The following is a 24,698-nucleotide window of genomic DNA, read 5'->3' as shown; positions in this document are numbered from 1 at the left end:
TTTTTTTGGTCTGGGTTTTTTGTATGTCTGTTTGTTTGTTTTTAATCGAGAATAGGTGTTGAAAATGCATCTTCAGTCTCCATGGAGACCGCCCCGTGACCTTTCTCCTCCTTCCTTGCAGAGCTGGTGAGTCTCCCCCGGGGTGGATGGTGCGTATTCATTTTAATATGTTGCTGGGTTCTCCTTGTTGGTAGTTTATTTGAGAGTCTTTTGTTGAGCTTCACAAGCCCAAGTGGCCTGTGTTTGGCTTCGCCAGACCTGGGGTCAGTGCTGCTCTGGCTTCATGAGGCAAATATGGGCGTCTTCTCTCTTGCCCTTGACTGCGGTAGCTTGACTGGCAGGTGAGGTCTCTGGTCCTCATGCAGGACAAACTTCACCTGTGGGTCTTTCTTAATGTGCACTGCAGGTAGGCTAGTGTCCCCACAATGCTCTCAATTTTTTTTTTTAATTTCTCACCCAAGGACACATTTATTGATTTCAGAAAGGGAGGAAGTGAGACAGAGAGACAGAGACGTCAGTGTGAGAGAATTGATCAGCTGCCTCCCATACACTCCCCGACAGGGGATCGAACCCACAGCATAGGCACGCGCCCTGACCAGAAACAAACCCGCAAACTTCTGGTGCACAGGACGATGCTCCAACCGGCTGCGCCACCCAGCCAGGCCAACGTCCTCCGTTTTTTAAACAGTCATTGCTGTGTCTAGATCTTTGCCTCTTCTCGGGTCCACGTGTCATTTACACTCAATGTTGCCATATTTAGTAAACAAAAATATAAGGTGCCCAATTAGTTTCAGAAAAACGACGTTTTTAGTGTAAGTATTCCCCAAGTACAATTATATTGTCTTAAAAAGTAATTTATTTTGTCAACATTTCCAAATTTATTTGAATAAAGATTAGTAATCTTTTATAATATTTTAACTTCCTCTATACCTTAGGTTGTTTTCCCATTTTCGTTTCTTCTTTTTTGTGTTCACACTTCCTTCCTCTTTTCTGATTGGCTAGCTAAATAGCTTGTCGTATTTTTTTTCAAAGACCTGTTGTTTCTGAGTTCCCATTTATCCCTCTCTCCTTTAGCTTTGACTGTGTCCTTCCTTTTGCTTTCCTGCTTGTTCCGATTGTTCCTTTACTGACTTCTTAAGTTAGTTGCTTTATTTTTATTCCTATTCATCTAACCATTTAAGGCAATACATTTTCCCCTGACCCCTACTTTAGTTGTATCCTGTGGGAGCTGATCTGTGCTGACATCAATGTTATTTTGAAAATACCACGGTCTTGGTTTTGATTTCCTCTGTGTGACAGGTTTAAAGAGCCGGCTGTCAGATGGCTGGCAGGGCTGGGAATACCTTGCCGGAGGGTCCAGGTGGGGTGTGGGCAGGGGCTGGGCAGGTCCCCCCGGGCAGGACAAGCAGGGAGGGAGAGAAGTGGGCTTTTTCCTGGGGTCCCAGGAGCCCAGGGCTCCATGCTGCCCGGGGCCGGGGCAGGAACGCTTGTCCAAGGCTCGTCATTGTCACGAGTGTGGAATGGAGCAAGGTGGCGGCAGTGGCAAGGAGGCTGAGAGGGACAAGGAAATGGACCCAGGGCTGAGCCATATGGATGGAGGGAGAGCAGAGAGTAATCTGGGAAGGGGGAGAGGCAGACAGCAGAGAGCTTTTCGCTGCCTCAGAACTGGCTCCCCAGTCTGGTGTGTTGAGTCTGAGCTCCCTGTGGACCCACAGGCTCTGAAGCGGGGAGAGTGGGTGTGTGGCCTGATGCTCCAGAAGCCTGGGCCCAGGCTGGTCGGGGTCCCTGTGCCCTCACCAGTGGCGATTGAGCCTCCAGGTGGGTGACAGCCCCAGGGTGGGCTGAGGGGGTGTCAGGAGGGGGCACTAGAAGGCAGGGACAGGAGTGACGCTGGAAGGCACTGCAGGGAGGGACTGCCAAGGCCTTCGCAGGCCGGTTCAGGCCTCACTGGTGCACGGGCCTGAAGCGGGAGCACAGATGCTGGCTCCAGCAGGACGGCTGCGGCTGGTGTGGAGCAGCCCCTTCCCACTCAGATGGCTCAGGAAGGGCCCCGCAGGGCCCATGAGAGCTGGGCTGGAACTTCTATTAAACTGAAAGGGGTGCAGGGCAGAAGCGTGGTCACCCTTGCTGACTGTGACCTTCGGTGGATGTTCTGGAGCCACTGGGACGGTGGCCAGGGAGCCTGCCTAGTGTGAGGCCACCCCGAGGCCGGTCCTGATGTTGGGGGCCAGCCTCTGGGTCCCCCCAGGTCTGAAGCCCCTCTGCTCTGCTTCTAAGCCCACCTCTTCTGCCTCCCCTGACCCTGAACCAGACCCGCCCTTGCAGAGAGTCTGCTCCCCCCTCAGCCTCCCGAAGGCAGACCCTGGGAGGGTCGGTGGCTTCGAGGCGGCATGAGTGCATGCCACAGGGTGCTGTGGTCCCCGACCTTCCTCCCGAATCTGCCAGAGTGCCACCTCCACATGTCCCACGATCCTAGACAAGCCCAGACCAGGGATGTCGACTGCTCTCCACCTGTGCAGCCAACTAAGTAACAGTCCTCAAGTATGTCCCCGTCCGGATGCCCGGGGGCTGTGGGGGTTGCCTCCTATGGCAAAGCGACTTCGTGATTGAGTTAAGGCTGTGAGATGGGAGATTATCCCAGCCTCTCAGGGTGGGCCCTGTATGTCCTTCAGCGTCCTTACACTCTCTGAGGGTGCTTTCCCCACCTAGACTCGCCCGGAGCAGAAGGGGATTCCACACACAGCGGAGGCCACGAGACCACAAGGGAGGGATGGAGAGGCGTGGCCACAGGCCCGGGAACACGAGTTGCCCCAGCAGCTGGAAGAGGCCGGAAGGAGTCTCCCCCAGAGCCTTGTGGGAATGTGGCCCTGCCAACACCTTGACTTCTGCCCAGTGAGACTGATTTCGGTCTCCTAGCCCGGGAGAAAACAGGTTTCTGCTGTTCTGAGGTGCTCCATTTGTGGTCCTCTGTCTCCACAGGCACGGAGAACGCATGTCCGCCCCCACCCCGCGTGGCCCAACTCCAGGGCAGAGGGGGCAGCGATGACCCGAGGCAATGCTGATTCTCGGCCCTGCCAGGTAGAGGCATGCCCCCAAGGGGTGTTTGGGGGGCAAGGGAAGCCCCAGTGCCCTCAGGAATTAGTGTGGGGTCCGGTCAGTCCAGTGAGGACCCCCCCAGTGTGAGGGTGGCCCACCCACCAATGGGCAACGCCATTCACGGTGTCCAGGGGCTCATTCCAAGCAGCAGCTGTCAATCACGGGCAATTCAGTGACTGGCTGTTGGGGGCCAGGGGCTGCTGCTGCTGCATCTCGTAGGTAGAGGCCAGGGATGCTGCCCCACATTCCACAGTGTGGGGACAGCCCCTACGACAAAGAATGTGTCGCCCAGTGTCAGCAGTGCCAAGGGTAAGAACATGGGCTGGTGGGACCAAGGGAGGTGCTGGGGTCTTAGGTCTTGCTACACCCAATGTTTTCCTGGCACACAAGGCAAGACTCAGAGACAGGCCTTGGCCAAGGGCCCCTGGGCCACACCCTTGCCTTTTCCCCAATAAGTGGCCCCTTGGCAACCACATTTTGGAGCCCCAGTGAGTGATGGGGGTACTGCTTCCATCTAAGGGTGGCCTGCATGGGCCCAGCTGCCTCTGGGCCTTGGTTTCCCCACCTCTACTGTGGTTAATTGTGAAGGACTATAGGAACCAGTGTGATGTGTTCTGAAGGTCCCCTCCCCCACCTCAGCCCTGGATGAGGCTATGGTCGGCCTCCTCTTTAATCTTGAACGGGAAGATACACAGCTGGGGAGTGGGGCCAGAGGGGGAGGATGCGCCACAGGCCGGGGGAGAGGCCTGGGGAAGGCTAGAAGGGCCAGGGCAGGGCCACCAGAAGCTCTGAGGGAGGGCTCAGCCCCCACCCGCAGTGTCCCTGCCTCTCGCTACCCCAGGCTGACTCCCCAGCCAAGGGGCCCAGGTCCTGGAGGAACACTCAGTTTCACAGTCATGGCCGTGGCCAGCCTGCGCCACACACTGACGTTGAGCCAGATGCCAGCTCTCAGGCGCAGCCTCCTCAGTAGCCTGCGGCCTCCCCCTTCTTCCTCAGGTCTGCCACGGCATACACACAGGCCCCATCCTGGGACACGGCCTGGACCACGTTCAGGAAAAAGGGCCTGCTGCCTGCCTTCTGGCCCCGGAGCTGGAGCCCCCGCTGCACCTCCTGGAGAGGAGAGAAGGCCGGCTGGTTGGTGAGGGCAGCTTAGCTCTGTCTTTATAGTGGACAAGGCCCAGGCTGGAACCTGGGAACCCCGACCGAGAAGACAGGACTGGGTGGGGTGGGGGGTGAGGATGGAAAGACGTGGAGTCTACATTTCCCACCCTAAGGGCCCTGAAGGCCCTGGCTGCTGTGGCTCAGTGGATTGAGCACTGACCTGCAAACAGAAAGGTCACCGGTTCGATTCCCGGTAAGGGCACATGCCTGGGTTGCAGGCCACATCCCCAGTGGGGGCTTGTGAGAGGCCACCACACATTGATGTTTCTCTCCCTCTCTATCTCTCTCCCTTCTCCTTTCTTTAAAATTAAATAAATAAAATCTTTTAAAAAAGGCCCCAAAGGAGAAGCATGATGGGGAAGAATCATCCAGGACAGAAGGCACTCGAGATGCACGCTCATTTCTGTCCCAAACCCGAGGACAGTGGCAGGGCCCGCAGTCTCACAGACTCTGCTCCTCTCGGCCCACTGGCCGAGCCCCGGGGCCCTGAGAAGCAATGGCTCTCTGGGCCTTGGTCCCTGGGACTTTTTGTGAAAGGCCCTTGGAGACTCCCAGTCACCACCCAGGGTCTAGGAATCTCTCCATAGAAGGTCCTAGAGTCCAAGGTCCACGGAGAATTGTGTTCACAGAGTAAGGACAAGGTCAAGGCAAAGAGCCTAAGATGACCCCTGAGGGAGCACATGACGTGCTTCCATGGGGAGAACCCTGAACGGGCAGCAAAGGCCTTGGACTCTGAGAGTTTGGGCCTGACGGGGGGAGGCCCTCCCTCTCCTGCCCCGCAGACCAAGCTTCCCAGGGCTGACCCGTCCCCTTGGGCTCCAGGCCTCTCACTCTGCGGTTAGTGGGGGGTCCTAAGGCCAGGGGCGGCTCCTAACAGGAAAGGCAGCTTTGAAGATCTTAAACCCTAGCTGGTTGAACTGACCCTGGGCACGAAGTCTGGAGCCTTGAGAAGCTGCTAGTGTTTTGAATTAGGTCCTAGCAAAGGGCATCTGCCAGCCCAGGGGAGCATCGAGAAGGCTTCCCGGGGGTGCAGGTGCAGTGGAATCAGCTCCCAGACCCGCTTGTGCAGGGGACCGAGACACGGCGTAAGAGCTGGCACCAGTACAGCCCCGATGCCTCAGCTCCTCTGCAGACTCACATGGGAATAATAAATTCTTTTATAAATAAACTTGCACGTAAAAGCTACAAATCACATGAGGAAACAGATCATCACGAGGAAGAGTCAGAGGCCACAGCCGGGAAAACTAGCTTCTGGAAGGAAAGGTGCAGACAGCGCCAGGGTCAAGGTGCTTGGCCTGGGAAAAGCACGAACACCACCCTGCTCTCTGCCCTGGAGGCCGTGAGACTGGCCTTGTGCCTCCCCCACGGCGCTGCTCAGCTCACAGTGCCCAGAGCTGATGTGCACTGGGCCGGAAGCGCTCCGAGGTGGACACCCACTGGGGGTTGCCAGCGGCCTGCATGGAGGTGCCCCACCCAGAGGTGGCTCAGACTTTGGCCTCACCTGGCTGAATTGGGGCTCGTATTCCACCTGACCCTTGTCATTCACGTGCAGGATGGGGGCTGCAATGGCTGCTCTCAGATCAAAGCCAAGCCACAGTTTGTTCACAATGGCCTGGGGGAGAGAAGGAGGATGCAGAGAGGGAGGGGGCAGCAGCCATCCCCACCACCCCTCCCCTCCCCCAGGACAGCAGGGCAGCAGGGTTGCCCGGAGAGGGGACGCCCCAGCCAGGAGCCCCCAGACTCACCTGGGTCACAGCAGAAATGATGAGGTCCCCACCAGCCCCTCCGATCACCAGCTTCGACCCCTGCGCTGTGTTGACCAAGATGGAGGGGACCATGGATGATGGGGGCCGCTCACCTGGAACTGGAGCCGAGATGGGTGTCATGGGCAGCCAGCGTCCCAGGGCTGCGCCCCTCCATCTCAGTCTCTGTGCGCCACCTCACAAGCTGCGGCCCGGCAAGGTGGAGTGGCTGCTCCGGGAGCCTCCATGCCACACACTCCTGCCCGCCTCCTCCCTCTCCCCTGCGGGGCCCACACTCACCAGGCGGAGGGGCCTCCCCAGAGCCAGGCCGGCGCCTCCAGCAGAGGTCCAGCAGTTCGTTGTTGAGGAGGATGCCCGTGCGCGGGGAGTACACCATCGCTCCGAAGCTGCGGAGGGAGGGGGGCGCAGAGCCCAGGCTTGGGCTGCGGGCTCCTGTCGCCCACACCTGGCCTGGAGGCCCACTCCCCAGCCTCCCAGGAGCCCCTCATTTTAGTGGCGACCCTCCAGCATGCTGGAGCTGCCATTTTCTCCCTGGCACCTCCCCCAAAGACCCACCCGTGTGCCCCAATCAGGGCATCCTCTGGGTGAAGCCCACCCCTTGGTGGGTCCTGGCTCAGGGCCACCCACGGCCAGCCTGGTCAGCAGAGATATGAGGGGTATAGAACCCCTTGACACAGAGGAAGAAACAGCAGGAAAAGCAGGGTGCTGCCCCATGGAGACAACCAAGAAGAGGCCAGGGGCTGGGAGACCAGGTCGAGGGCAGGGGTGGGCGTGGGAGGGGGACTCAGGTCTAGGAGGTGAAGGAGTGGGTGGGGCCTGTCTGCCTGCAGGGCACACGCACGCACGGGGTGTTGATGGTGCTGGTGGCCGCCACGGCACTGCCGTCCTCCCCCAGCACAGACACGTGGGCCGTGCCCATTCTGTGGCTCTGGGTCCCATCCAGGTTGTAGTGGCTGAGCTGGTGGTCACCCCGGGCGTCAATCTTCTGGCGAATGTGCTGGGCCAGAGACTCCCCCAGCAGCTCCCAGGAGCTGTTCTGGGGTGGGTGGTTGGTTGGCAAGGTAAATGGGGGGCCAGCTGGGGCCCACAGAGACTCTCCAGTCTGTTCTCCCTTGAGCCCAGGGGACATCCCGCCCATCTTCCAGGTCCTCTGAGACTTGCTGCCACCCTCGAGCCTGTCTGTTCCAGTGCCCCGACCTGCTGACCCCTCCATGCCCTGGGCTGTCCCGTTCTAGAACCAACCACGTACACAGCCCTCCAACCTCACCCGGCCAGGCTCTCAGGCGCACGGACGCAGCACCCACTGGCCAACCCTCCCTTCCTGCTGAGCCCAGGGCTCCCCCGGCCTCTTCACCTGGACTTCCGGGTGGCCTCGAGGGTCCCACAGCCGCCACCTCAGCCCTCTGGCAAACTTGAACGTTTCCACGAGGTGATGGTACAAGTCCACACTTCCCTCAGAACTGGCCACTGACTCCGCAGAGAAGTTAAACCCTGCAGAGGGGGCGGGCGCAGGTGGGGGTCACCCTGGGTAGTGGGTGGAATGTTTGACCAAGCCCCCCCAAAAGATTTGTCCACGTCTTAGTCCCTAGAACCTGCGAATACTGCCACATACGGCAAAATAGTGAATATTACCTTTTATGGCAAAACGTGTGATTAAATTAAGGATCTTGAGGAGCAGATTATCCTGGATATAACTGGGGTAGAAATGGGATCAGTGTAACCTTCCGCACCAGACAGAGGAGGGGAGGCCCTGCGGCCCCAGAGGCAGAGACTGGAGTGACACGGCCGCAGGCCTGGGGGCACCGGCCGTCACCGAAGCTGGGAGAAGCCGAAAGGGTCCTCCGGAGCCCCCAGAGCTCCCAGAGGAGACGTGGCCTGGCTGGCCCCCTGGTTTTGAACTTCTGGCCTCCAGAACTATGACAGAGTAAGGATCTGTTGTTTGAAGTCCTAGGCTTGGGGTCTGTTGTTGCCAAAGCCCCAGGAAACAAACACAGCCTCAGGCAGCCCAGCCCCCGACACCGCCCGGACCCGCACCGCCCTGCAGCCCTCCGTAGGCCAGGCCGGCCCCACAGGGTGTGCGCACTAGACGGCAGCTCTCCACCTGTGAGCCTACCTGCTGCTGGACCCTGAGCTCGCCACCTGCGGGGAGGACTCCCAGTGGGTGGGTGACGCAGACCCTCCCTCCGGCGGAGGCCCTGGGCCAGCCTTAGGGCACGCCGTCGTGACCCATTTCCCACAGCCCTGTCTTCCTCATCTGACGAGGGGCTGGGCTGGAAAGGGCAATGGCTGCCCAAGGGCATGGCTGGGAGTTCAGGGGCCCAGCAGGGCAGGACCGGGCAGGAGGGCCGGGCCTCACCTTCCAGCACGTGGAGGACGAGGCTGAGAAGTGCACCCCCTGCAGGCGGTGGCGGCGAGTACAGGGTATAGTTCCCCAGAGGCGTCGCCAGGGCGTCCACCACCTCAGGCTGGAACGATGCCAGGTCCTGCATGGTCAGATTGCTGCCTGGAGTGAGACGGAGAAACCTCCGTGTACAGATGGGGAAGCGGATGGGGAGTGACAGCCACTCGTCACACAGTGGGGCTGCCCTGTGACCAGTGGCATCAGGGCTGGGCCCTAGGGTCAGGTGGGGGAGGGGTGGGCAGGGGTCACAGCAGGCAGGTGGGGCGAAGGCGGGGAAGGTGGGAGAGGCGAGCTCGCCTCGGGAGACTGTGAGGGTTGCTAGCTCCAGGCCCAGGAGCCCCCATGGCCCCCTGTGGCCACAAACAACTCTCCTCTGTTGGTCCTAAACCACGGGGACTCTGCTCCTTGAGGGCCGTGACAGCAGGGTCACTGAGGCTGGCCAGGGCACACAGCCTCTCCACGCCCTGAGAGCAGCAGCACTTCCTCCGGGCCCCAGGGAAGAGCCTGCCCCCAGGAACCCATGGCCAGAGCCCGGCCCTTTCTCTGGCAGGCGGGGGCTTCGGGCTCAGTGTGGCTCACCCTGCTCGGCAATGTCCTCCAGCAGCATCTGGCCCAGCCTCCCTGAGTAGAAGACCTCTGCGCCTTCCCTGGCCACCGTCTCCAGGGTGTCGGCCAGCGCGGGCCAAGGGAAAGGGTCCTGAGGCTGCAGGGGCTGCGTCCCATTGAAGAAGAGCTGCCTGGGGGCAGGGGGCAGCGGGCAGCTTCAGAGTGGGCCTGGGGCCGGGAGGGTGGCCTGCAGGGCCCTCTCAGGGTCCTTGGGGCCCTACACGGGAGCAGCCTGGTCCTGAGTGACTGGGGTGGACATCGAGGGGACAGAGTCTCTAGGATTGGGTGGGGTGGGCACCTCTCACCTCACTCATCACCCTGCCCAGGGAGGACACACTCCCCAGTCAGGCCTGTGTCCACTCAGGACCTGCCCTCCAGGTCCCAGGAGGGCCTGGCCAGGGGGCTGGCAAGGTGGGCAGGGGGGTGGCCAAAGCCATCCTGCCATCTGAGAGAATGTGAGAAGGAGGGCAGAGCTAGAGGGCACTGGTGGAGCCCAAATCTGTGGCCTTGGGGTCCTATCACTTGGGCACAAACTCCCTCCAGCCTGAGCCCCTCCCATTAGGTTTTGCCACAAGGAGCCCAGAGGTAGGAACTGAGACAGCAAAGTGCTGGCCGTTCAAGGTCCCCTCATACCGCAGAGGGTTAGTCTTCCAGGGGCTCAGGTGGAGCTGGGATGGGGGCTGGGTTCAGACAGACCGTGGCCTGAACCCAGGAGCTGAGCAAAGGTCCCTGCACCCAACCCCCGCTCGGGGCGCCGCTCACTTCAGGGAGGACTTCAGCAAGAAATGGCGAAGCAGGCTGTTGTTCAGGAACTGACTGAGGACGAAGGGTGTGCGGTAGCCCCCGCGGAGCAGCTCAATGGTGGGCTGGAACAGCTGCGCCCAGGGCAGGCGGCCGTGGCGGCGGTGGGCCTCGGCGTAGCCACGGAGCTCCCCGGGCACGCCTATCCACGAGGTCCCTGTGGGGCGGGGCGGCATCATGCTCCTGCTCCCATGCACCCCCCCTGCTCGGCCTTCAGCCCCATGGCTCCCGGCCCGCCCCAGGTTCTCCATCACCCCCACACTGGACCCCACCAGCCTCGCACCCCAGCCACGGCAGCCGGAGTGGGCTTTCTGGAGCCCACTCCTGACTATGTCCCTCCCCACTGAACGCCCCTGGCTGCCCACTGCCCTCTGTGCAAAGTCCACAGCACAGACTGGCCCTAGGACTCCCCCAGCCCCACACCCCTCTCCACTGAACCCCGCAGCCTTTGCCTGGGCTGGTGCCTCTGCTTAGGTCCTCCCTCCCTACTCAGAGAGCTCCTCCCCACTGATAGTCCCCAACCCCAGCAGGTCAGGACCTCTGTGGGGGCTCCCCATCCCCCAGCTGCTGTCCCCCAGTGTCCAAGGGTCTCAGCCTGTCCATGAAGCCTGCCACCCCTCCAGGGGGTGTTCTGGTCAGCACCAGTGGCCCTTTCCGGGGCCTCACCTGTGCCCAGTAGGTGGGCGTGTTTACACTGGTCCAGCAGACGTGGGTTATGGCTGGCGGGCACCGTCTCCCTGGCATTGATGACCTCCACCTTCCCTGGAGTCCGGGCAGGGGGAGAAAGTGGTCAGGGGCACTCCTATGGCTGCCCAGCCTCAGCTCATACCGTGGTCCTCCTCACACATCCCTCACCCTAGGTTTCCCTCCCCGTATTGTGAACAGAATCCTCTACTCAGGACAGGACCTACCATGAAGGTGAGGCGGGGGTGGGGAGCAGCAGGGGCTCCAAGAAGACCCAGAAAGGGGCATGGGCAGATGGAACAGGCTCAGCCGGATACTTGTGCTTGTGGACAAGCCCATCCTCCCCACGGGGGTCCCATATGGACGCACCTGTGGTCGCATTGTAGATGGTGAAGATGACCCCTCCGCCCAGGCCCATGCTCTGGGGGTTGACAACGCTGGTGCAGACGAGAGCCGCGATGGTGGCATCCACGGGGGAGCCCTGCTGCTGGAGGACGGCTCTAGAGGGAGGGCATGGCACAGAGTGAGGGAGGGGCCTGGCTCCTGTGCCCCGACCTCCCCACCGGGCTTGCTCAGCTGGCAATCACTGGGGAACGGTGACAGGCAGGTGGCCTGTCTGCTGCCACCAAACCATCAGAAAACAGACCAGGCTGCCCCGTCAAGTCCAGCCACTCACAGATCCATAGAACTCTACAGATCGCAAACCACGGTGCCAGGTACATGGCCCCTTGCCATGTATAAGATGCTTCTCAACATGCAAAGTTCTTCTCTTGCCACTTATCCCTAGGGCCTCCCAGCAGCACCGGCTCATCTGCAACAGGCAGAACCAGGACTGAATCAGGCCTGGGCCAGCCCCTCGGTCCCTCCCAGCAGTCCCAGGGGCCCAGCCACCATTACCCATCTCACTGGGGACACACGAACTCCAGCCCCTTTAGGACTGGACATTTTTGGAGTAACTCCCGTTTCCTGGGTGTCTTCTATGCATGAAGGGGAGGGTCCGGACTGCCTAACCTGTGGATTTGCTAAAGGAGGAAAGGTTGCCCTGGGGGCGAGGTCCTTGTTTCCGCAGTTTGGCCCGTTGCTAGAGCCCTGGGGCTTTCCACCCTGCTGACCTTCTGTGTCTGGCCCATTGTCCTTACTCTGCTCCTGTGGTGCTAAGGTTCAAACCTCTATCTGCCGCTATGGAAACTTGGATGCTACTGCCATAGTGTGAAATTTATCCAAAGTGAAGTTAATAAAGGATGATAGAAGAGCTAGATCTCCAAGATGGCGGCCCAGGTAAACACGGTTCACCTCCTCATACAATCACATGAAAATTACAACTAAACTATAGAACAGCCATCACTCCGAACCAGCAGAAACCAGGTTGAATGGAGACCCTGCAACCACAGAATTAAAGAAGAAACCACATCCATCCAGACTGGTAGGAGACGCGAAATGGGCTGGTCCCACACCCACATGTGGCCAATAAAAATCTGGACGAATATCTCAGAAGCAAGGGGTTCCAGTTGCACATGAGGCCCCCCCCGCCCAGGGTTCCAGTGCCAGGAAGATAAGTCCCTGTGGCTTCTGGCTGTAAAAACCAATGAAGATTGAGTCAGTGGAAGAAACTTCTGGAGTCCCAGGCAGTTCCTCTTAAAGGGCCCATGCACAGACTTACTCAGACTTACTCCCTCTGAGCTCCAGCACAGGGGCAGCAGCTTGAAAGGCACCAGTGGCATACAAGGAGGAACTGAAGTGTCTGGTATCAGGGTGAGAGGTTGGGGCAGCTTTCTCCAAGACAGAACTGCTGACAGAGGCCATTGCTCCTTCTCTGAGCCCTCATGCCACAGAGCACAGCATGCACCGTACCTGAGACTCCAACCACCTGTCTCACAGTGTTTGCCCTGCCCTGACGATTCCCTGGGAATCTGCCCCACCCAACTTAGGGACCCACCCAAGAGTTAACAATGGCTTTTCCACAGAAATGACTTGTCTTGGCACATGCTCCCACTAGCAGCAGCTGGCCTTGGTTCACAGACTGGCCTCACTAGGGCACCTCCAAGCCCATCACAAGAAGCAGCCAGCTGCTGATTGCTTTGTAGCTTAGGCCAAGTGGCCCCAGACAGGACACTAGGGGGTACCCGAGCCCTGCTGAAGAAATCCCTGCTCTGTAGAGTGAGCCCCTGAACAGCTGACCCCCCATGGAGAGCAGAGGTTGGTGGTCAATGGTCACAGCCAGTCCTGGCAGCTGACTGGCCTGGGTAAATCCCTCTCATTGACCTGCCAACAGCTATCAAGGCTCAACTACAAGAAAAGGGTGTACTCAGCCCACACAAAGGGCATACCTTGAGTACCCAGCTTGGGTGATAGGGGAGTCTGTGCCACTGGACCCTACAGGACAACATTAGGCCACACTGCCAAGATGGGGAGTCATGACAGCTGTACATAGAAATGTAGAAATTATTTCTCTTGACACATAGAAATAAACACAGGGAGGCTACCAAAATGAGGAGGCAAAGGAATATGGCCCCAATGAAAGAACAGAAAAAAATTCTAGAAAAAGAATTAAACAGAGTGGAGTTAAGCAATCTTTCAGAACACAGAGTTCAAAACACTGGTTATAAGGATGCTCAATGAACTTAGTGAGGACTTCAGCAGCATAAAAAAGATCCAGTCGGAAATAAAGGATACACTAATTGAAATAAAGAACAATTTACAGAGAATTAACAGTGGAGTAGATGAAGCTGAGAATCATATCAATGATTTGGAACACAAGGAAGCAAAAAACAACCAACCAGAACAACAAGAAGGAAAAAGAATCCAAAAAATGAGGATAATATAAGGGCCCTCTGGGACAATTTCAAGCATATCAACATTTGCATCACAGGGGTACCAGAAGGAGAAGAGAAAGAGCAAGAAATTGGAAGTTGTTTTGAAAAAATAATGAAAGAAAAATTTCCCTAATTTGGTGAAGGAAATAGACACATAAGTCCAGGAAGTACAGAGTCCCAAACGAGATGGATGCAAAGAGGTCCACTCCAAGACACATCATAACCAAAATGCCAAAGGTTAAAGATAAAGAGAGGATCTTAAAAGCAGCAAAAGAAAAGTAGGTAGTTACCTACAAGGGAGTTCCGATAAGACCATCAGCTGATTTCTCAAAAGAAACTTTGTAGCTAGAAGAGATTGGCAAGGAATATTCAAAGTGGCGAAAAGCAAAGACCTACAACCAGGATTAGTCTACCCAGCAATGGAAAGGCAGTTAAAAAGCTTCCCAGACAAGAAAAAACTAAAGGATTTCATCATCACCAAACCATTATTATATGAAATATTAAAAGGACTTAGTTAAGAAAAAGAAGATCAAAACTATGAACAATAAAATGGCAATAAATGCATACCAATTGACAATTGAATCTAAAAAACAAACTAAGCAAACAAGCAGAACAGGAGCAAAATTACAGATATGGAGAAGTCAGATGGCAGCCAGATGGGAGGGGGGATTGGAGGAATGGGTGAAAGGTAAAGGGATTAAGAAGCACAAATCAGTGGTGACAGAACAGCCATGGGGATGGAAAGCACAGCATAGCAGTGTATGAAACGGACAGGCCAAGGAACTTGCATTCATGACCCATGAACCTGAACAAAGGTATGGGGATTACCTGAGGGAGTGGGGGGGCTCTGGCTGGAGGGGAGCAAAGGGGTTAAATAGGGACAATTGCAAATGCATAGTCAATAAAATATAATTAGAAAAGAAGAAAAGAATGATATAAGAACCAAATTTACTAAAGGCTATCTACCTGAAAACACTGTCAGAAGAACACAAACTATGCGATAATTTTATTTTGCTGAACTAAGACAAAGAAAAATGTCATACAATTAAAAAAAAAAAGACTGGACTTTCTCAAGAGACCCCAGGATCCTCCCCTGCCATCAGGTCGTGGGGCTTGGGCTGATGGGTTCCACAACCCCTCCCAGGGCCCCGTGTCTATGGGAACGCTCTCCGGCCTCAGTCTCCCCATCTCTCCATGGGCAACAAGGAGGTTGCCCTCCAGCTTTGAGATGCAGTCGTACTGGCCTGTGTTGGAAATGCCCTTATCCCTGGGACACAGCCCTGCCCAGCTCACCAGGGGCTGCCTCTTCCCTTACACCCTGGAGTCCTCCCCAGAACTTCTGGGAAGCCAGCACTGAAGCCCCAGCTATAGACTGGGAAACCAAAGCGCAGAGAGGGAGTGGACGTGTCTCTGCCTCCACCCTGTGGGACCTCTGACCCCAGCGCCTCCCTCGGCTTGAGCCCCTTGGCTTGGCCACTCCCTCCCGCATTCACACCCTGCCCTGAGCCACGTGTCCCTGCTCTGGGCCAGCACATGGACACACACGGGTGCCACATGGACCCACATGATCTTGGAATGGGAAGGAGGGCACAAAGCCAGAAGCATGGAATAACTAAGACCGTTACACTCAGGCACAGAGAAACACAATTTCTTTCAATAAGAATAAAACACCAGAAAGTCAAAAGACAAACTGAGAAATATTTTTAAATTTCCATCGCAGATAAAGACCTCACCTCTCCTGACCTGCTCCTCCCCGCGGGGCGTTTTCTGCCGGAGGCTTCCCAGAGATGCGCCCCACCAGCTGTGCTGCGGTTCCCCTCCCACTGCCCTGACCTCACGACGTCGGGGGGCCTGGGCTCAATCCGCCGTCCTGGGGCAGTTGTGTCCCCTCCTGGATGAGCTTAGCCAGCTCGGGGCTCATCTGAGCCCATGTAACCTCTGTGCTGATGATCCCCAAATTTTATCTCTCGCCCAGTCCCCTCCCCTAAATTGCAGACACTTTACCCCCACTCCGTGCACCAGACACCTCCCCTGGGCGTGCAGGCGGCATTTCACAGTTCACATGCCCTAAATGGAACTTTCCATGTGCCTCCCACCTCTGCCCCCTAATGGCTTCTCTCCTAGTCTTCTCTGCCTTAGAAAAGGACACAGCAGTGTTCTCCTTTGCCCAGCCATAAACCTTGGAGTCGTCCTTGACTGGTGACTGCCCCCGCCCCACACCAATCCACTAGCAAAATCCTGCCAGTTGGTTATACCTTCAAAATATACTCAGCTGTGGGTCCTGCCTCATCACCCGCACGACCACTGCCTGGCCCAAGCCACCAGCCTCCCTCGCCTGGGTTGTTGCAGTTGTCTCCCACGTGGAAGCTGCATGCACCTTGCTCCCTTGCCTTTTAAAAAATAATCTGTCAAAATGTGAATCGGACATCAGTAGCGGGAGACTGACCTAGTAAGTCAGACTTCCCGTAGACAACTACAAAGCCAGACATACAGAAAATACCTGCTTATAAAGGTATTGGAGGGAGGGAAGAAACACAGGCCGAGAGAGAGAGGTGAGCCTGACGTTCAGAAATGCTTTCCTCTTGCGGTGGTCGCCAGTCCTGGGAGAGGCAGCTGAGAGGCCCAGTGCTTTGGTCGTCCTTGCGTGTCTGTGGGCTGGACGAGCTGCAAACTGCACTTGGAGGGGGGTCCCGACTCCGGGAGTAACAGTGAGCGAGAAGGAAACCAGCCCTTCCAAGCACATCACCTCACATCACTCAAATGAAACTAAGGCGATTCCAGAATATTGGTAGTTTAGGCCTCTGATTATTACTAAAAATTACCCTAAACTAGTTTGATACACACGCTCTAGTGCTAAATGAAAAGCAGCCAGGCCAACAAGGAACACGGCACAAACAGAACCCCAGGGAAAGCACGGACATGAGGAACAAGCCCATAGAATCTCCAGGTTACGAAACGGTCAGACCACAGACTTTAAATAACCCCATTCAAGCCCTGACTGGTGTGCTTGGTGGCTGGGCTTTGCTCCACAAAGAGAAATGCTGCCAGTTCAATTCCCAGTCAGGGCAAATGTCTGGGTTGCGGGCCAGGTCCCTCACTGTGGGTGTGTCTCTCTCCCCTGCTTTCTCCCTCCCTTCCCCTCTCTCTGAAAATAAGTAAATAAAATCTTTATAACATATAAATAAACAAATCTGAAAAAATAAAGAAATAACCACATTCAAGGATATAAAAGACAAAATTAAAAATTCCGACAGAGGACAGGAGATTATAAAATGTGGAATTAGGAGCTCAGTACTAACAGTATTGACAATAGGTTATGCACAGATGCAAGAAAGATTTATTCACTACAAATACCACATTTAACTACAGAGAGAAAAAGGATAAAATATTCAGAAAATAGATTAAGAGACATAGGGGGTGAAATGACCAAAAAAATACTACATGCAAACACTAATCAAGAAAACTTATGTAACTGCACTAATTTTAGGCAAAGTAGACTTTAAGAAGAAAAGTAATATTAGAGATAATGAGGGTCACTTTATTATTACAGAAGCTCAATTCAACAGAAAGACCTAACAACCTAGATGAGCGTGCACTGAACAGTTTTAAAATATATAAAGTGAGAAGTGGCAGAATGAAAAGAAGAAATAGATAGTGCAGGACTCGAACACACTTCCCTCAGTAGCTGATTCCATACGCAGAAAGAATCAGGGAGGCTGCAGAGGTTGGACGGACAGTGTCACAGTGAACTGACTGAGCGGACACGCAGAGAACGCCACACTCGACCATCGTGCAGGGGAATACACGTTCTTTTCCAGAGCACATTGCATGTTCATAAAAATGGGTCATTTGCTGGACCTTAAAGTAAGTCTCAACCACTTTCAAAGAACTTAAATCAGACAGACTGATGAGAAAATCCCCATATATATGGAAATCAGGAAGAGCACTAATAAGTAACCCATGAAACAAAGAAGACATTACAATGCACATTAGAAATAATTTCAAACCAAGTATAATGAAAATGTCACGCGTCGAAAATTGTGGGGTTTTCAGTGGAGGAAGGGGAGGGAAGGCAAGAGCCCTGGAGAACCCCCACCCCCGCAGATAAGCCGGGAAGGCCAATCCACCCGAGCACCTTGGCTCAGATTCACTGACTGCGTTTTGCTGTCTCCAGCTTACAGCTGAGTAAAGGGTCGAATGATGCCGAAGAGCTCTGGGTCCTGGAACTCCCCAGGTAAGGGAACGAGTGCTCTCCTGCAGGACAGAGGTCCGCCCGCTCGGGGGAGAGGCTGCTGGAAGCAGGGGTCAAATGGAGCAGGACAGAAACGACAAGGGCGACTGAAAGAGTTCAATTTTTTTTTTAAGTTGTGGAGGTGATTAGGGAAGACAAATATCAAAAGCAGGAGGCCATTTGTAGCTTTTAAAAGTTTTATTTCTTTTTAGAGAGAGAAGAAGGGAGAGAAACATCGATCTGTTGCCTCTCCTACGTGCCCTGACTGGGGACTGAACCTGCAACCCAGGCTTGTGCCCAGACCGGGAATTAAACCTGTGACTTTTCAATCTGTGGGACGATGCCCAACCAACTGAGCCACACTGGTCACAGCCAGTGTGTATTTTTGAAATCAAGAAGCTATAAGAGTTATTTTAACTCAGCCTTCATCCTCAAAGCACAGGAAAATTCATCTTGCTTAAACATGAACGATAAAAAGTACTGAAGTCGCACCCCATACAAAACTGTTACAGGAAAAAAAAGGGTGAGAAGGAGCAGAGTAATGCCGCGTGGAGGCGTGCCAGAAGATAGACCCACAGAGCCGACTGCAGCCTAGAATTTCAAAACGTTCTCAACTAAATTTTTTAAAATTAAAAAATCTGTGAAAAAAAACAGCATACCTCAGAATTGGAAAAAATCCTGAAGTAAAATGACAGGAAACTAGTGTAAGACTGAAAAAACAAAATGACAGAACTCAGGAAACCATGGAGCATGATGGAAAATATTTTCAGATCTCAGACAAGAAAAAGCTGAAGAAGTTCATCACCTTCAAACCAGCATCACAAGAAATGTTAAAGGGACCCCTTTAAGAATAAGAAGAAGGAAAAATCAAATATATATGAAAACACTGCAGAGAGAAAAACCTCTGACAAAAGCAGACACATAACAAAAGCAGTGGATCAGCCAGCTACAAAGCTAGCCCAAAGGTGCAAAGGCAAAAGTAGAAAGATCAGGCGTAATTGCAGCAGTAGATTAAGTGGTGCACACACGTGCGTGTGCGCACACACACACACAAGGTAAATGTGGAGGGGTGAGGAAAAATGTTAGTGATCCCAGAGGTGTTTGAGCTTAAATAACCATTGACATAAAATAGACCGCTAGAAACAAACATAGGTTGGTATACACAAAGCACATGGTAACCATAAACCAAACTCGGTAAGAGATATATAAGAAATAAAGAAAAAGGAATCCAAAACACCACAGAAGGTTCTCAACATAGAAGAGAAAAGAGCAGGAGAATAAGAAAGAAACAGAGAAAAACGACAGAAGCAATCAGAAAACAACTAACACAATGGCAATAACTACATATCCATCAGTAGTTATGTTAAATGTAAATGGATTAAACCCTCCAATGGAAAGACAGATGAGTAAATAAGGTGGAATCCATAGAGAAGTTTGTTAAGGATGCTCACAGCCCTGGTTGCATAGCTCAGTGGATTGAGCGCGGGCTGTGAACCAAAGTGTCGCAGGTTCGATTCCCAGTCAGGGCACGTGCCTGTGTTGCAGGCCATGACCCCCAGCAACCGCACATTGATGTTTCTCTCTCTTTATCTCCCTCCCTTCCCTCTCTAAAAATAAATAAATAAATAAATCTTAAAAAAAAAAGGATGCTCACCATTCTGAGCACACAAAACACAGAACTTACTCTGGTGTTATTATTTACTAATCAGTGTGTTATTTCCCATAGGAACAATGCAAAACTACTCTTGCCCCACCCTGCATGTATACCATGGAATGTTACTCAGTCACGAAAAAGAATGAAGTCTTACCGTTTGTGTCAACATGGATGGACCTAGAGGGCATCAGGCTAAGTGAAATAGGTTGGGCAGAGAAGGACAAATACCATGTGATTTCACTTATATGTGGAATACAAAATACAAAATAAACAAACAAGCCAGACAGAAGCAACCTCGTAGATGCAGCGAACAAACTGATGGTTGCTGGGTGGAAGGTGGGGTGAGGTGGCTGGATGACAAAGGTGAAGGGACTAAGAAGTCCCTTTGGGCCCTGGCTGGTGTGGCTCAGTGCTGGCCTGGGCCTGAGAACCAAAAGGTCACCAGTTTGATTCCTGATCAGGGCACATGCCTGTGTTGTGGGCCAGGTTCCCAGTTGGGGGCATGTGAGAGGCAACCAATCGATATTTCTCTTGCACATTGATGTTTCTCTCCTTCTCTTTCTCCTTCCTGCTCCCTCCCTCTAAAAGTAAAATAAATAAAAGAAGTACAAATTGGCAGTTACAAAAGGCGGATGTAAAGTACAGCTTAGAAAATATAGTCAATAACATGGTGATAACCATACATGGCACCAGGTGGGTACTAGATTTACCAGGAGATCACTTTGTAAGTCACATAAATGTCTAACCACTATGCTGTACACCTGAAACTAATATAATGTTGAATGTCCACTGTAGTTGAAAAATGTTTGTAAATAAGAAAACCTTCTGAGAAATGAAAGCTAAACAAGGATAAACACAGAGTACTTACAGAGATACCTTAAAAGAAAGATAAGTTGGAAAGAGAGAAATCTATTTTAATGAAAAAAGATAAAAAGATTTTAAAGTACAGCCCGGCGGGCCGCGCGCGCGGCCGCGTTTGAATGTCTCTGAGAGGGTCTCTGCCTGGGAGCAGAGGGACTCTCCAGGCTTCCGGGCGCAGTTCATCTGCACCGGAGCTGGGTTGAGGTGCCAGAATACCATGAGGCACCGGTATTTAAGAGATTATGGCATCTGAAACCCACAATGTTAAAAAACGGAACTTTTGTAATAATATTGAGGATCATTCCATTGATCTTCCTAGAAAAAGGATCTCTAATTTCACTAACAAGAACATGAAGGAGGTTAAGAAATCTCCAAAACAGTTGGCTGCTTACATAGATAGAACAGTTGGACAAGCTGTGAAAAGCACAGATAAACTACGTAAGGTGATCTACCACAGAAAGAAAGTTCATCATCCTTTTCCAAATCCTTGTAATAAAAAGAAACAGTCCCCTAGAAATGGGGGCTGTGACATGGCAAATAAAGAAAATGAACTGGCTTGTGCAGGCCACCTGCCTGAAAAATTACACCATGATAGTCGAACATATTTGCTTAACTCCAGTGATCTGGTTCTTCACAGACAGAAAGCCCATCATCAAAATACAGTAGTTTTTTTTCTGAGGTTTCTCAGGACCATGAAACAATGGCACAAGTTTTGTTCAGCAGGAATTTGAGATTGAATGTGGCTTTAACTTTCTGGAAAAAGAGAAGTATAAGTGAACTTGTAGCTTATTTGGTGAGGATAGAAGACCTGGGTGTGGTGGTGGATTGCCTTCCTGTGGTTACCAATAGTTTACAGGAAGAAAAACAATATATATCACTTGGCTGCTGTGTAGACTTGTTGCCTCTAGTAAAGTCACTACTTAAAAGCAAATTTGAAGAATATGTAATAGTTGGTTTAAACTGGCTTCAAGCAGTCATAAAAAGATGGTGGTCAGAACTATCATCCAAAGCAGAAATTATAAATGATGGAAATATTCAGATTTTAAAACAACAATTAAGTGGATTGTGGGAACAAGAAAACCATCTTACTTTGGTTCCAGGATATACTGGTAATATTGCTAAGGATGTAGATGCTTATTTATTACAGTTGCATTGAAAGACTTCATTTACTGAAGAGCATTTGGTTACTCAAAACACCCTTGGACTATCTGATTTCCAAAAAAAGTCTCATCACAGAACTATGAAACTGTGGAAGATGTTAAAACTTTTTTTTTAATCCACATATGAAACCACTAATGAAACGCTAACGATCTACTTCACATTGAAGTGGAAAAAATATCCGAAAGGAGCAGCTTTAACTTCAGTAAGGTGAAAGTGCACTATGAAGATTGTTCACCTTTGCTGCATTTGGAATTTATATGGTTATTTGATAACATTGTTTAAGAACTACTGGATCTTAATGCAATCCTGCATAAGAATATACTTTATACTATGTGAAAAAATAAGACAGAACTTATTACTAGGAACCACAAAGACCAATCATTATTACTTTTTTTAAGATTGTGTTTTATAAGAAAACACTCAAAAAGTGTGCAGCTATTTTCTTATGTTGAAAAAGACTGAAAGTTTAAAACATCATAGCAAATAATCAATACTGAAAGTTTTTGTCCACACTGAGATACTGTGTATACAAAATGCCTTAATTATTAATAAGCCAATGTGTATGATACCAATATGTTTTTAAAAAATTAAAACCAATCATGCTTCTGGCATGAAAATTATGGAATTAAATCAGGGGTTTCCATTCATGGAGAATGTTCTTATTAAAACTTATTCCACACCATCTGTAAAACTTGACAATATTTTGAATATCTCTGATTTTTCTGCCAGAATCGTCATGTATGTATGTGTTATTCCTATATAAAAGAGAAAGGTGAATATGTATTTGTATGAGTGCTTTAGCTGTAAGTATTCATAGAGTTGGCTAATTTATATTTACTTTCTATTGTATATAGATTTCTAATATTTTCTGTTCTGTATCATTTAAGCTTTCTTCATTTGAATAAATTTACTAAATATTAAAAAAAAGATTTTAAAGTACAGATATAGAAGATGAGCAAAGAAAATCAAACATATACTTAACAGGAGTCAGAATAAATAATAGGAACAGAATAAGTAATAAAAACTACAAGAAAACGTTTCTCATTTTAAAAAATTGACTATATTGAAAGCACATTCCATTGCAAGGGGAAATCAATTTAGAATAGACAACACACCTGGCTGGCGTAGCTCAGTGGATTGAGCGTGGGCTGCGAACCAAAGTGTCGCAGTTTTGATTCCCAATCAGGCTACATGCCTGGGTTGCAGGCCATGACCCCCAGCAACCGCACATTGATGTTTCTCTCCCTCTCTCTATCTCCCTCCCTTCCCTCTCTAAAAAATAAATAAATAAAATCTTTAAAAAAAAAAAGAATAGACAACACAGACCCATATTCTAATAAACTAATTGGACTTTAATACAAAATTAATAACCGTTTGGGCATCTAGGTAGAAAGACTGAGTCTCTTACAAGAGGAAGAAAATCAGGTTGTCATCAGACTTTTCAACACCAATGCTTTATGCCACAGCCAGTGGAGTGTTATAATCACACATTCAAGGAAAAAGAATGTGAACCGAGGATTTTATATCCAGCCAAACTGACCTTCACCTATTAGGCTTATAGACTATTCTAAACATGTGAGAACTCAGAGAATATTTTCCCCCACAAATACTTCCTGAGGCACCTAATAAAAAACAAACTTAAGACAACCAAATAACTGCAAAGACTTTGGCATAAGAATTGGACTAAGATTTAAATATATATTTGAATGTGTAATTAAGACTAAAAATGGACTTGCAGCCAAAATGTGAGAAATAGGTAGATACACTGTGCCTCCTCCCACAGCTAAAGAAAGGACAACAAATTTAAAAACAAAAAACAACCAGAACATTGAACTATATGGAAGTCCGACAACCAAGGAGTTAAAGAAGAAGCATTCATCCAGACCGGTAGGAGGGGCAGAGACAGGCAGCTGGGGTGGAGAGAACCCAGGTGAGGCAGCGGCTGGTGGAGTGGGCAGTCCCATATTTGCATGTGGATAATCTGGGAGGAACAACTGGGGAGTGGGATGGACCGCACAACCCAGGGCCCCAGCACAGGGAAACAAAGCCTCAAACTTCTGACTTAAAATACCTGAGGGGGTTGAGGTGCCAGGAGAAACTCCCAGCCTCACATGAGAGTTCACTGGAGAGACCTATAGGGTCCTAGAACATACACAAGCCCACCCACCCAGGAATCAGCACCAGAAGGGCCCAGTTTGCTTGGGGGAAGTGGGGGAAGTGACTGAAATCCAACAGTGAATGGAGCAAGTGCCATTGTTCCCTCTTGGACCCTGCCCCACATACAGCATAACAACCCAGTGACGGGGTTGCCTTGCTGTGGTGAACACCTAAGGCTCCTCCCCTCACTACGTAACAGGTGTATCAAGATAAATAAAAAATGGCCAAATGAAAGAACAGATCAAAGCTCAGAAAAAATACAACTAAGCGACAAAGAGATAGCCAACCTATCAGTTGCACAGTTCAAAGCACTGGTGATCAGGATGCTCACAGAATTGGTTGAATTTGGTCACAAATTAGATGAAAAAAATGAAGGCTACACTAAGTGAAATAAAGGAAAATGTATAGGGAACCAATAGTGATGGGAAGGAAACTGGGTCTCACATCAATGGAGTGGACCAGAAGGAAGAAAGAAACATCCAACCAGAAAAGAATGAAGAAACAAGACTTCGAAAAAATGAGGAGAGGCTTAGGAACCTCCAGGGTACTGTTAAATGTTCCAACACTGAATTATAGGGGTACCAGAAGGAGAAGAGGAAGAGCAACAAGTGGAAAACTTATTTGAACAAATAATAAAAGAGAACTCCCTAATCTAGCAAAGGAAATAGCCTTCCAGGAAGCTCAGAGAGTCCCAAAGAAGTTGGACCCAAGGAGGAACACACCAAGGCACATCATAATTATATTACCCAAGATTACAGATAAGGAGAGAATCCTAGAAGCAGCAAGAGAAAAGGAGGCAATTAACTACAAAGGAGTTCCCATCAGACTGTCAGCTGATTTCTCAAAAGAGACCTTACAGGCAAGAAGGGGCCGGAAAGAAGTATTCCAAGTCATGAAAGGCAAGGACCTCCATCCAAGATTGCTCTATCCAGCAAAGCTTTTATTTAGAATGGAAGGGCAGATAAAGTGCTTCTCAGATAAGGTCAAATTAAAGGAGTTCATCATCACCAAGCCCTTATTATATGAAATGTTAAAGGGATTTATCTAAGAAAAAGAGGATAAAAAATATGAACAGTAAAATGACAGCAAACTCACAATTATTCACAACCACTCCTAAAACAAAAACAAAAGCAAACTAAGCAAACAACTAGAGCAGGAACAGAACCACAGAAATTGAGAGCACATGGAGGGTTATCATCAGGGGAGTGGGAGGGGGACAGAGACTAAGTAGCATAGATGGTAGGTATAAAATAGACAGGGGGAGGGTAAGAATAATATGGGAAATGTAGAAGCCAAAGAACTTATATGT

The 24,698-nt window shown here is 51.2% G+C and overlaps 2 protein-coding genes across 3 annotated transcripts in view; one reads left to right on the top strand and one right to left on the bottom strand.

Annotated features, from left to right (window-relative positions):
* Positions 1 to 838: 838 nt before the first annotated feature.
* Positions 839 to 24,698, bottom strand: part of GGT5 (gamma-glutamyltransferase 5) — a 30,505-nt gene continuing 6,645 nt past the window's right edge. Inside the window, exons 1-12 of one of the 2 annotated variants that reach the window (XM_045819848.1) lie at positions 11,189 to 11,296; positions 10,882 to 11,012; positions 10,495 to 10,590; positions 9,790 to 9,985; positions 9,001 to 9,158; positions 8,377 to 8,523; positions 7,375 to 7,511; positions 6,866 to 7,056; positions 6,300 to 6,406; positions 6,003 to 6,121; positions 5,759 to 5,869; positions 839 to 4,206 (exon numbers count right to left, since the gene is read on the bottom strand). In XM_045819848.1, coding sequence (XP_045675804.1) covers positions 4,060 to 4,206; positions 5,759 to 5,869; positions 6,003 to 6,121; positions 6,300 to 6,406; positions 6,866 to 7,056; positions 7,375 to 7,511; positions 8,377 to 8,523; positions 9,001 to 9,158; positions 9,790 to 9,985; positions 10,495 to 10,590; positions 10,882 to 11,012; positions 11,189 to 11,196 — 1,548 coding nt within the window. In that variant the 5' untranslated portion in view covers positions 11,197 to 11,296 and the 3' untranslated portion in view covers positions 839 to 4,059. Of the gene's footprint in view, positions 4,207 to 5,758; positions 5,870 to 6,002; positions 6,122 to 6,299; positions 6,407 to 6,865; positions 7,057 to 7,374; positions 7,512 to 8,376; positions 8,524 to 9,000; positions 9,159 to 9,789; positions 9,986 to 10,494; positions 10,591 to 10,881; positions 11,013 to 11,188; positions 11,297 to 24,698 lie in introns of those variants that run through there. The other variant, XM_045819847.1, reaches the window with a different exon arrangement.
* Positions 20,168 to 21,346, top strand: LOC123806619 (KATNB1-like protein 1). Its single transcript, XM_045819849.1, is given in 2 exon segments — positions 20,168 to 20,692; positions 20,695 to 21,346. Coding segments are annotated over 2 exon segments (912 nt in total). The 5' UTR covers positions 20,168 to 20,313; the 3' UTR covers positions 21,228 to 21,346.

Source organism: Phyllostomus hastatus, unplaced genomic scaffold (genome assembly GCF_019186645.2).
Source record: "Phyllostomus hastatus isolate PE091 unplaced genomic scaffold, TTU_PhHast_1.1 phas_scaffold_387, whole genome shotgun sequence".
NCBI lineage: Eukaryota > Metazoa > Chordata > Mammalia > Chiroptera > Phyllostomidae > Phyllostomus > Phyllostomus hastatus.
Note: the sequence above shows the minus strand (reverse complement) of the source record. Positions and strands in the feature narration are given on the sequence as shown.